General features: G+C 35.6%; 2 protein-coding genes and 1 pseudogene across 2 annotated transcripts; 2 read left to right on the top strand and 1 right to left on the bottom strand.

Annotated features, from left to right (window-relative positions):
• Positions 1-574, bottom strand: LOC108450881 (uncharacterized). The gene is made up of 2 exons (XM_017748647.1): positions 520-574; positions 1-428 (listed from the first exon to the last, which is right to left on the bottom strand). Exons 1-2 carry the CDS (start codon positions 572-574, stop codon positions 1-3), a joined length of 483 nt encoding a protein of 160 aa, XP_017604136.1.
• A 3,770-nt stretch (positions 575-4,344) lies between these two features.
• On the top strand, positions 4,345-6,113 carry LOC108452453 (protein ROH1-like; annotated as a pseudogene).
• A 4,516-nt stretch (positions 6,114-10,629) lies between these two features.
• LOC108450882 (uncharacterized) lies at positions 10,630-12,132 on the top strand. The gene is made up of 2 exons (XM_017748649.1): positions 10,630-11,185; positions 11,273-12,132. Exons 1-2 carry the CDS (start codon positions 10,630-10,632, stop codon positions 12,130-12,132), a joined length of 1,416 nt encoding a protein of 471 aa, XP_017604138.1.
• The last annotated feature ends 1,272 nt before the right edge of the window (positions 12,133-13,404 follow it).

Genomic DNA, 13,404 nt, shown 5'->3' on the forward strand with positions numbered 1-13,404 from the left:
TCAACTATTGCGATTTGGACATAATCTACTTGTATGGCCTGGGTTCCTACACCATCCACATAACTTCTGTTGATTGGTTGTTTCTCGGATATCCATATTGTTGCGTATTCTAGTCGAGCAAGGTCGACCCTTTGGTTTACACCGCAACTCTCTATCCGGTAACAGCTTAAACGGAGCAAGCGATACAGAGGGCCACTTACGTTCATCTGGGACCGGTGGGAATATGTGTCTCCACACGTTATACATGTATTCCAATTTGTACACGTCGTCGACATAGCTCATGGGATTCAAACGAAGATTTTGACAAGCTGCAATTACATGAGCGCATGGATAACGAAGTGCGTCAATCCTCCCACAATCGCAAGTCCTATTTCTTAAGTGTACACGATATTGCCCGCCAGTAATACCTTGGTGCGGTTTGTCAAACTCTGTCACACGAAACCATAAGTTGTCTCGATCATGACACACTGTGTGCATAGTGTTCGCCCGTGCCTTCGTCTTTTTAATTTCTTGCAATACCTTTACGCACCATACATGGCCTCCCTGCATTTGGCCTGCATAACTCGCTGCTCATTTCGAAAATAGTGCCGCTAAACGAAAATATGTCTCTCGCACAACTGATGTTATCGGTAAATGAGTGTTCCTTTCAGAACAGAATTTATACATTTGGCCAGGTTTGAGGTCATGTGACCATATCGTAAGCCACCGTCGTATACTTGTGTCCACTGTTCGAAAGGTATATTACATAGGTAGTCATGACCCTCTTCGTTAAACTGAATGGAAAACTGCCAACATCTCATGAAAACGATCCTTACTTATCTCATACTCTGCCAATAAAAGTTGATAGCGAAAATTATATACCACTTTTCCATTTAAAATAAATTCAATATTCCAAACGAAATTATATTAATAAAGATAAAGTTAAATACCCATGTTGGTGGTTACTTGTCGTTTTTCAGTTGTAGAATGAAATTGCCCGTGGTAGTTGGACGCAAAGTGCCTTAGGCAATACTGATGGTGTGTGTGATGCCACATGCTTCCCTGTCGCGCAATTGCGGCTAGTATTCAGGTGCCCCGATCTGATATGACACAGATATTAGGTTGGGGGTAAACATGCCTCCTTAACCTAGAAAGAAAGAAATCTCAGTCATCAGCTAACTCCCCTAGTGTTATTGCAAACGCAATTGGAAAGATTCTCACACTGCCATCCTGTGCCACAGCTAACAATAGCCGGTAGGTATATCTACCATACATAAAGGTACCGTCAATTTGTACCAATGGCTTACAATATGCAAATGCGTCTCGGCATTGCTTAAAGCTCCAGAAGAGACGCTTAAATACTTGGCATCCACGGAGCAATCGGTCGTTGTAGTATGCAGATTCTGTTTGAAGGTCTGTTATGCAACCTGGGACGTATCTCTCTAGCACTTGACACCACTGTCATATTTCATTATATGAAACGTCCCACCCACTATGCATCTTCTCTAGAGCCTTCTGCTTAGCTATCCAAGCCTTGCGGTAAGAGGGCGTGTACCCCATTTGGTTACGAATATTAACAATTAAGACTGGCACTGGAGTCCTAGGATCTGTCTTCACTGTGGGTAGTATTAAGCTAGCTAACATAGCTGAATCCATCTTGGGATGATCTTGTGAAATACCTGTCAACGAAGTACGTTAAATAATGTAACATTACATAATAACAGTATTATTCAAAAACCTTAAATACTATACCTGTAGCACATGTATGTGGACCTTTATACTTTTTTATCTCCCATAACCCTGTCCTTTTCCTCAACGAGCCGTAGATTTTCTATGAACAACTTCCGTCTTGCACTGCACACTTCGCCTCAAACTTATCGGATTTAGATTTAACCACGTGGTAGTTAACACCGTTATTGATGCTATGTTGTTTCAATGCACTAAGAAAACTATCCTTATTGAAAAATTTCTTACCAACTTCAAATTCACTCGAATCTAATAACGAACTTGTATGATCACGTGTTCTGTGTGGTAGATCTAGAAACTCCAATGTATCATCTGCAGATAGATCAACATTATGCATGTGGGCTGGAGACGAGTATGCCCTGAATCGTGGATCTTCTTCTTTATCTGAACCCCCTTCAACATCTTCAGGTTTAGTTGGAATAGGCTCCGGTTCAGAAAATAATCCAACTTCTGTACCATCGCGGCCGGGCTTTCGAGGTGGATCCACATCGGACTCATCATCTAACCCACCATCATCTGCAACGTATGAGGTCCCCTCACCAGTGGACGTCATGGGGAGTACATCATCCCTTCTTCTGGGCGTTTCATAACGTCCCCAATTGGATGTAGATTGCCAAGCACTATAAGTTGATGTCGTTCCCCAGTACGTATTTCCAGCATCAAACATCGACCCACCTAGGTGCATGTCCCATCCACTAACAGGGTGTCGTACAGGGGTTGTGTATTCCATACCGCTACCAAAAACTGACGGTTCCGTGTTATGTAACCCACTAACGGAGTGTAGGGCAGGGGTCGTGTATTCCTCTCGAACAGCAGCCACAAATGTATCATTTGGCGATGCAAATTGTACATATAACTCAATATATGGTGCTCCACTAGCAAGATGACTGCACCATTACCTCTAAGCTACGAGCACTTTTGATGTCGAATGAGTCATATGTTACTGGATCAATAGAAGCACAAAATCAATACCTAATAGACAACACTTTCATTGGCATCGTTCCTAATATTTTACGCATAATCCTTTTACGAAGTTCTGTCAAATCTATGTTCTAGTTAAAAACCAGTCGTATTGTATTCTTAAAAAAAAAACAATACCGTTCTTGGTGTGACGAACCTCACCATCATAGTAAATAACAGCACTAATGCGTTCACTTATCTTTAATTTTTATCCTTCTTAGCCTCTCTATTTTTTTTTTGTTGTAAGTTATGCAACCTGAGAACAAAATTTGGCTTATTTATAGCCCAAGTTATTTCAGAAATCACTGTAGCAAAAGAGCGTCCACGTGGGAGCTTCTTTCAGTACTTTTGTTGAAAATGCATCCTACTTGAAGCGTTTTTGACACTATTTATGCAGACATGTCTTCTCAAAATTATTTTTTTAGAGACCACTGTAGCAAAAGAGCATCCACGTGGGAGCTTCTTCCAGTAATTTTGCTGAAAATGCATCCTACTTGAAGCGTTTTTACCACTATTTGCGCAGACACGTCTTCTCAAAATTATTTTTTCAGAGACTACTGTAGCAAAAGAGCGTCCACGTGGAAGCTTCTTTCAGTACTTTTGCTGACAATGCATCCTGCTTGAAGCGTTTTTTACACTATTTGCATAGACACATCTTCTCAAAATTATTTTTTCAGATACTACTGTAGCAAAAGAGCGTCCGCGTGGGAGCTTCTTTCAAGATTTTTTTCGACAATGCATCCTGCTTGAAGCGTTTTTGACACTATTTGCACGATACGCCTTCTCAAATTTATTTTTCAGAGACTACTGTAGCAAAAGAGCGTCCACGTAGAAGCTTTTTTGGATTAACAAATAATTTAATTAAGTTGCCCTAAACCCCAAATCCTAATTTATTTAATTTTTTTTCTTAAATACCCTAAAACCCTAAACCTTAAAATCCTAATCTAATTTTTTTAAATTTATAATTAATTTACTCAAGTAACCTTAAACCCTAATTTATTTGATTTTTCCTTAAAAACCATAAACACTAAACCATAATCTAATTTTTAAAATTAGTAATTAATTTAATTAACAAACACTAAACCTTAATTTATTTAATTTTTCCTTAAAACCCTAAAATTTAAAAACTCAAAATTCTCAAAACCCTAACCCTAATTGCAAAAACCCTAATAAAAATAGAACGCTTCAAGGAGCGCTTTTTCACGTGATGTAAAGCACGCCTCAAGGAAGCGTCATTCATCGAGGCAAAGCGCTCTTGAGGAAGCGCTTCGCTTTTTTCCCGACAACGCTACCGACGTGGGCGCGCTTTTGTAAAAACTGGCCCATTCTGGTTAATAATTTCTGACCTGGCCCATTTCGGTAAATTAAAAAAAAAGGAGCTTTTATTGGTAATTTGCCGTAAAAATGGTGGTATAATCCTTAAAAAGCTTAAAATGAAACGTTGAGTATTTCAAAATGTTCAAAAAAATACATTTTCAATACCGAATTATTAACATATTTAAATATGAAAAAATCTGATTATATGAAAAATGGGTTGACAAAACCTGAGGTCTAATTACGCGCCAATAGGTGGTCCCAAATTGCTAGAATTTTCCTGATCAACGCTCCTGATCTGCTCAAAACAAAAATCTCTGATCCAACTTGCCTGTAGTGTCGCGTGTTAAAGTTTTTATTTTTACCAAAACGTCAACGAAAGTTTAAATGTTAACAATTAAGTCCTCGACTTGTTTCGACCACAATCTCCCATCCTCCTCGTCGGTTTCTTTTTTTTTGTCAACAGCCTTAAAACGTGGTCTAAAAATCGCCAACAAAAAATGCCGATCTTTCATTTAGGATTTCTCCACGTCCATGATTCGTCTTCTTTTCTCCCTAATTTTCTCTCTTAAATAACGGATCTAATTCAATTCAGATTTTGGGATTTTATATAATAATAATGATTATTGTTGAAATTATTCGATTTGAGAATGCTCGCGACGGAATTTCAAGGGAATTTGACACCGTTGACGAATTTAAGCCGTTGGTTTGGGAGGGATCAAAGCACAGGCGATGGAGTCGCTAAACAATGGATCGGGTTTCAACGAGGTGGAGCTTGAATCCTTTCAAAGGCAAATAGCCGACCGGTTCCAAGACTTAGGTTCTGTTTCTTCCGATGAATTGCTTTCCCTCCCGTGGGTTCGGAAATTGCTTGATATTTTCCTTAGTTGCGAAGAGGAATTCAGGGGTATCCTCGTTAACAACAAAGGTCGGCTAATGAAACCTCCTTTGGATCGGTTGATCGCTGATTTTTACGAGCGTAGTGTTAAGTCGCTTGATGTTTGTAACGCGATTCGCGACGGGCTCGATCAAATCAAGCAATGGCAGAAGCTGATGGAAATCGTGATTTGCGCTTTAGGTCATCGTAATGTCAATAAAAACAACACCAATAAGAGAATCTTAGGAGAAGGGCAAGTTCGTCGTGCCAGAAAGGCTTTGTCGGAGTTAGCAGTTGGGTTGGTCGACGACAAAGATTCCTCTCAACCATTGGCTTTAAGGAATCGTTCCTTTGGAAGAAACAATAATAGCAGCAATAGTCAATCCAAGGATCAACATCGTCTCGGTTATTTCAGGTCACTTTACCATCCATTTTTCTTCTCATTCTTAATTATTTTCACTTTAAAACATAATTTTTTTTGACTCGTCTATTGTTTCAGGTCATTGTCTTGGAATGTTTCGAGGTCTTGGTCGGCGGCTAAACAGCTCCAAGCAATTGGGAGCAACTTGGTTTCACCACGAGCGAACGAAATTACCGCCACCAATGGACTCGCGATGCTTGTTTTCACGATGGGTAACGTTTTGTTGTTTGTAATGTGGGCGTTGGTGGCTGCAATACCGTGCCAGGACCGGGGTTTGCAGGTTCATTTCTACATGTCTAGGCAGTTCCCTTGGGCGGCTTCCATCCTTTCATTGCACGATAAGATAATGGAGGAGTCGAGGAAGAAAGATAGGAAAAACACGAGTGGGTTATTAATGGAGATTTATCAAATCGACAAGTGTTCGAGGTCGTTGAGTGAATTGACGGGTTCGGTGCAGTTTCCGATCAGCGAGGAGAAGGAAAAAGAGTTGAGGCAGAGAGTGGAGGAAATGGGGCAGGTTTATGAGGCAGTGACGGAAGGTTTAGAACCATTGGAGAAGAAGGTTAGAGAACTGTTTCATAGGATTGTTCATAGTCGAACCGAAGGGTTGGATTGTTTAGGAAGGGGACACAATTCTGAGTAAAAATGTTCCTTGAAGTTTGATCATGTTTACCTCTTCCACGGAAATGGTTTAACCCTGTTTACCTCTTCAACGAAAATATGATGTAATGTGTATTATTGGAACAATTAAACATAGATAATATTATAATGTAAACATTAATTAAAAAAATTAATAAAAATTAACATATTTCTAAACATCTTTTTAATGTAAATAAAAACAAAATTTGAATGTTTGCAACTGTGTGTAAGAAATTAAGATAAAACAATGGGAGCACGTCAAATATTTCTAATTTTGTAATATCTGAATTTGTATACTTGAAATTTGTTAGGGGATCTCTTGAAATTCTGATGCAGTTATCAAGATATTTTACAATTGAGCAAAGCAGTATGTTTTTGTATTTAAATCGTTTATTTTCAAGATTCAAAGATCTATCGATGCCTCTCCCTTATCAAGTAATTGGGTGTGTTTAAATATAGATGGTTCGGTTAGAATTAAAGATGCATTTGCTGTAGTTCGAGGGCTAGTGCATGATTTAAATGGGGGGTGGATTATTAGTTTCAGCATATATTTGGGTAATTGCAAACTCGTTTTGGATCAGGGTTTTGAGAGAGTTTTAATTCAAACTGACAGTCTTGAAGCAATTAATACCATTCAGGATGGATTACTCGGGGTCTCCAATTTCGCTTTGATCAGGAGAATTCATAAACTATTGAAACTTTTAAGACACTGGAGTCTTCAACATATTTCTCGGGGAATAATAAATATGCTGATAAAATTTTTAAGACAGTACGAGATAAGAGAACTGATTTACGGTTGATTGAAAATACCCTTTAGAAGAGATTATTTTAATGATTTAGGTTTAAATTGTATTTTCTATTCCACCAAAAAAAATTGCGATTGTCATTATTTGAATATAAATTCAAATCAAATAGCATTATATGAGGGATATAAAACAATGGTAGAGGATTTTATACTATATGTAATTGATTTTAATAAGTAAAAGGTAAAAATTGTAAAACAAAAATTTTAAAAAGGGTTTGATCCTTAGAGAAGATATCGATGGAACGAATATGAATAATGAAATCAAATATAAATTTATTATCTGTAAAAATAAAGCTAATTCAAATAATAGATTTTCAAATCTAATTTTCTTATTCATAAAAAATAAAGAGGATGTAGATAATAAATATAAAAATTAATATTGACATTAATTCTGAATCCACTAAAATAATAATTAACAATCAATTAATATTTAAATTCAACAACTAAAATATTTATAAATATTCAACTAAAACACTTATAATTTGATTTTCAATGTTTTCAAGATTTTTATTGGTCATGGAAATCTAACATTGAAAATTATTTTAGGATAAATTACACTTAAAAAGTCATTAAACTATGAATAAACTATATTAGTAGTTACTCAAGTATAGTTTTTTTTTTTGTCACCCAACTATGAAAAGTTACAAAATGGTCACTCAACTATTTAATGCTGTCTTTTTCGGCTATCTAATTATCTTGTATTTTTGGGTGTTTGTATTTTTACGTTAGCCAACTGGTAATAAAAAAAAGGATAAAATTAAATAGTTGGGTGACATTTTATAACTTTTCATAGTTGAATGACCAAAAAAAAAAAAAGAAGAAAATCATAGGTGGGTGACGACCTCTATCTTAGTTTACCCTTAAACTATTAGTAAGTTTACTTTTTGTTTACTCAACTTCAAAAGGTTACAAAATGGTTACTAAATTATTGGCTTTTTAATAAAAGTAACCCTAAAAAATAAATTAATTATCAAAATAACCCACCTTTTTAATTATGTACAAAAATAACCCATTTTCTACAGTAAAAAGTGGTGGAGCCATATGATATGGCTCCACCACTTTGCCACGTTAGTCAGGGGTATTAAAAAATTATTTTTTAGTAAAGCCATGTTGAATGGCACCACCAGTATAAAATACTAGAGAAATACTAAAAAATCTGGAAAAACGGGGGACTTAAAATTTTTTTTCCATTTTTGGGTGGAGCCATTCTAAATGGCGCTACCACTTTTCTGATTTGTCATTTCTTATATTTTTTTTACTTTTTTAACTTTTTACTTTTTTCTTATATTTTGTCTCTTTCTTAAATTTTTTCTTTTTAAGTTTTATATTATTTTCTTAATTTATTTTACTTATTTAATTTATATTATTAATTTTAAAAATTTGTAATATATATTTAAAATGTTTTATAATATTTTTTAAATTTTAAATTATTATTTTTAAAAATATTCTTAACTTTATATATATATTTGTGAAATTAATTATTTATAAATTTTAAAATGTATTTTTAAATTAATTTTTAAAATTTTAAAAAATAATTATTTTTTATTTTTATTTTAGTTTTTGAAGTCTAATTTTTTCTTATTTTATTTTGTTTATCTATTTTATTTATTTTTATTATACATTTCAAATTAAATTTTAGATTAGTTTTTCATAGATTTTGTCTTTTTCTTTAATTTTTTTCTTTTTTAAGTTTTATATTATTTTCTTATTGTATTTTGTTTATTAGTTTTATAATATTTGAAATGTATGTTTAATATATTATTAATTTTACATAGAATTTTTAAATTAAGATTTTATAATTTTTTGTTATTTTATTTTAGTTTATTTAATTTATTTATTTCTTATTATTAATTTTTAAAAGTTTGTAATGTATATTTGAAATGTTCTATAATATATATTTGTTAAAATTTTAAATATCAGTTTTAGATTTTTTTAAAATTTTAAATGTATATTTCTCAAATTAATTTTTGAAAATTATAAATATTATTTTTAAATATTAACCATATTTTTAATAATATAAAATATTAAAATAATTTAAAGATATGATCTTTCAAATTTATTATTTGTTTTATTTTAATAATATAAAACATTTAAACATTTAAATTTTTAAATAAAATTTGTATAAAAATTTAAAAATGTTAAATATTTTAAAAATAAATACAAATTATAAATTTCAAAATTCTATGTAAAATTTAAAAATATTTAAAATCATTTAAAATATTAAAAATATTTTAAATCATTTTAAATGTTTTATAATATTAAAATATATTTAATATTTAAAAATAATTTGAAAATATATTTTAATATTTATAAAAATATATTATAAAACATTTTAAAAATACATTTCAAGTTTTTCAAATAAATAAAATAAATAAGGACTTAAAAAGAAAAAGAAAGTCAAAACTTTAAAAAAGAAAAAAGAAAGTCAAAACTTTAAAAAAAAAAGGCTGAAACAAATAAGTTGGCTGTCAGACTTGAAAACTGGTGGCACCAAATTATTTGGCTCCACCAGGAAATGGAAAAATTGCTACGGGGCCCTCTATACTCTAAAAAATCACAGTATTTTGGTGAATGGCTCCACCTATTGGTTCTCTTCTATATATAGAGTGGTGTAGTTGTTGTGTTAAGTGGAAAAGTTAAAAAAATTTGTTAAAAATGAATAATGAGGTGTTTTTTGTGTATGTTGTTTTTTATGGTGAATTGTAAAAGGTGATATTGGCTGTGTATTTCAAGGCCGGTAAAGAGTAGGTTTGCGATTAAAAAAAAAATGTGAAGCTAGCAGAAATGAAAAGGAAGATCAGTGCGAAAATAGCTATTCGTTGTGGAAGGGCGATGTCCAAATTATTTTACAAGTTTCCAATCTCTACAGATCCGTTCAAATTTTGTGCGATGCAACTGTTAAATGATGATGACTTGAGCACTATGATGGAAATATGGTGGTCCACTGGGAGTGTGAACCCCCAACCAGTTGAATTATTTGCTGAGTTAGCAGACTTAGAGCCTGTTGAGAATGTTAGCCCAATAAGTCAACATCGTGAATTTGATTTTGATCTTAATGTTGGATGGACAGGCCAATTAGAATGAGGTGGAACATCGAATATACCCAAAATTCCTAATTATGGTGGGAGTTCGTACAACAACCCAACCCTCGGTCCCCGTCTACAAATACATCCGGAGGTGATAATAAGCACTAAGACAAATGTCAGAGAAATGACCAATAATGGTGAAGATTTTGATCAAGATGTTGAAGATTTTAGTGACCCCGATGTTGATGAGTTTCCGGACGATATCGATGATGAAGGCCCGGAGGAGGTTGAAGATGTTCACGGCCCTTCATTCTGTAACCCGAGTCATGGTATTATTTTACGAAATGAACCTGGAGGCAACATGTTGAACGTAGATCCAGATGCAGCGTATGCATCTGAGTTCCCTGAGTACGCTGATATAGTACCTGCTCATAGATTGGCGTTAAATTCATAGTTCGACGAGTTGTTCGTTGGGCAACAGTTCGAGAACAAGGCGGATTGTGTGTTTGCCATCAAACAATACAGCATGAAGTTGTCAATTGATTACAAGGTTGCCAAATCTACACCGACATTATACGTTGGGGAATGTTAGAGAGGCGACGATGGGTGTGGTTGGCGAGTTAGTGCTGCATTTATACAGAGGACTCAACAGTGGCAAATACGAAAATTAGAAGGGCATTATACATGTACTGTCGCACGCATGTCTCAAGACCATTGAAAATTGGATGCCAAAAGTATTTGCAACTGTATCATGCCACTGGTGAAAGATAGCCCAATCATTCCTGTGTCGACATTGATTGCAGACATGCAAGCTCGATTTTAGTACAGAGTGTCATACAGGAAAGCGTGGTGAACGAAACAAATGGCCATGCAACAATTGTACGGCGACTGGGATGAGTCATACAATGAACTTCAGAGTTGGATTTCAGCAATGGTAGAGTATGTCCCAGGAACTGTTGTGGACTTGCAAACGTTGCCTTATAGAGGCCCTAATGGAAAATTAAAACTGGGAAAAAGAGTGTTTCGTCGACTGTTCTGGACTTTCGATCTATGTGTTAGGGCCTTCTCCCACTGCAAAGCGGTAGTGCAAGTTGATGGAACATGGCTTTATGGAAAATACACGCAGATACTTCTGATTGCGATTGCACAAGACGGTAATGGAAATGTACTACCAATCGCTTTTGCCATCGTAGAGTCGGAGAACTCTGAATCATGGGCATATTTCATTCGAAACTTACAGAGACATGTTGTCAGGCAAGACAACATTTGCATTATATCTGACAGATCGAAGGGTCTTGTTACTGCAATTCGACAATCGGAGGTTCCGTGGAGGTCTGTCTATTGTATTCGTCACATCATTGTGAACTTCCACAATGAGTATAAGAACAAAGACTGGCGCAAACGAATTGTCAACATGGGTAAAAATATCGTATTTAAATTCATATTTGTAATTATTTCTAGTCTATTTCCTAATTTTAACGCATTTTATCGGAATATATACATAGGGTACGAGCTGGAACCACACCGATTTAGACATAAGTTGGCGAGGTTAGAGACTGATATGGCGGGCTGCAAACCTTCTCTTACACAGTGGTCGAGTAGCATGGAGCCGTGGCAATGGGCTCAATGTTTTGATGAGGGGTACCGTTATGGCCATATGACAACTAACCTTGTTAAGGCCGTTAACTCCGTTTTAAGGCGTACGCGTCACTTGCCAATTTCAGCTGTTTTTTCAGCCACATTTTACAGGTTAGCAACCTTAATGCCAAAAATGAGGTTGAAACAAGCAAAACAGTTAGAGGCAGGACACGTGTACGTCGAAAAAATCAGAGATGCCATGAAAGATAACACTCAAAGGTTGATGAATGTAGAACTATATTCTCAAAATTTGGAAACTTTTCGAGTGACAGAGTATATCAGTCGTCGGTCAGGGATCCCACCACGGTCCTATGGAGTTGATCTCCGAAACAGGCGGTGTGAGTGCAGGATGTTCCAAGCACTACGATACCCGTGTGCACATGTGGTTGCAGCTTGTGCTACCTATAGTTTGAATGTCAAACAATATATCGATGATGTATACACATTTGAACGTACGTTGCGTATTTGGGGTAACGAGTTTCCTGTATTAAAGGATATATCGACATGGGAAGTGCAATCGCCTGTATTCGAGATATTGCCTGATCGGTCACTACGTAGGAGAGTCAAAGGTAGACCGACAATAACGAGGATTCGAAACGACATGGATGTAAGAGAACAAGTAGATCCAAAGCGTTGCACCATATGTAGAACAGTTGGCCACAATCGGAGCAAATGTCCCAATGGAAATGTCTACACTGGCCAATCTTCACGGTCTGAAAAAAATTAAATGTTGTAACTGAGGTCTGTCTATATTATGATCTTTTAGAAATAAAATTTGTATTATTTAGTGTTAAAATTATATTTAAAATTAATAGTTGCAACTTTTAATACTTTAAAAGATTTTATAATAAATTAAATAAAAAAACACTAATATATAAGTTGTGAAACCTTAAACCAATACAACAAACATCACATAATACTTGAAATTTACATAATTTAAAATTGGAAAGAACCAAGAGTGGTATCATCGTTTGGGGTACAACGGTTTACGGGCCTTCGTTGACGGGGTGGACATTGAGGTGTATTGTACACATCTGAAGGATTGGCAACTGGGTCGATCGTGGCCTGAGGCGGGGTGGAGTACATGTTATTACCAAACATATCAACTGATGTCGGTGGTTGCTCTAGGTCAAATAGACTTGAACCGCCTATATCCTGGTGATATGAACTCGAACCACCTATGTCCGGGTGATATAAACTCGAACCACCCATGTCCGGGTGATATGAACTCGAACCACCTATGTCCGGGTTATATGAACTACTCTGGGACTCATCACAAAAAGTGTCAACCTATTGCTCCGATGTGTTTAAAACTTGGTCCTCCGAGTCGGGCTCCGCCATATGTTGATCCTCTACCTCCACTGTAGGTTGATTTCCATGTCTGTAGCTATGACCTGGTACTATCATAAGTTGTCCACCATATAAATAAACTCGCCATCGATTCATGTACCACTGCATATATTCAGTCGAGGGACTGAAGTCAAACATGCAGGAGTGCATCTCAGGCCCCCTGTTAGGCTGCCTGTCATACCGGGTATTCCATAGTGCTACATAACATTGATGTTCCACGCTCCAATCTAATGTATGTCTCCCTTGCATGGTCTTACTGTGGACATCAGCAAACTGTTGTGGCTCGACCGACACAAATTGTTTACACCCAAATTGTCGCATAACTCGATCACCGTTGTACCACTCAACGGTTGAGAAGTTGAGCACCGGCGTGTTAATGCACCACATACGAGCTTCAGCGTGAACCCTCTGAGGAATAAGGGTTGCAATGTTTACTGCAGAATACGGCATCCACAAGAACTACACAATATAACATAATGAGTCAATTCACATCAAATACTGTAAGTGGATAAGTTAAATAAACGTTACTTAAACTATATTAATATATATTACTTTCTCTCAGGCGTACACCTCTATCATTTGACGGTAAATGATTAATGTATGGCTCGCACCAATTCCCGGAGACGTCGCCCATATGAAATCGAAACAA

This window comes from Gossypium arboreum, chromosome 5 (assembly GCF_025698485.1).
Source record: "Gossypium arboreum isolate Shixiya-1 chromosome 5, ASM2569848v2, whole genome shotgun sequence".
NCBI lineage: Eukaryota > Viridiplantae > Streptophyta > Magnoliopsida > Malvales > Malvaceae > Gossypium > Gossypium arboreum.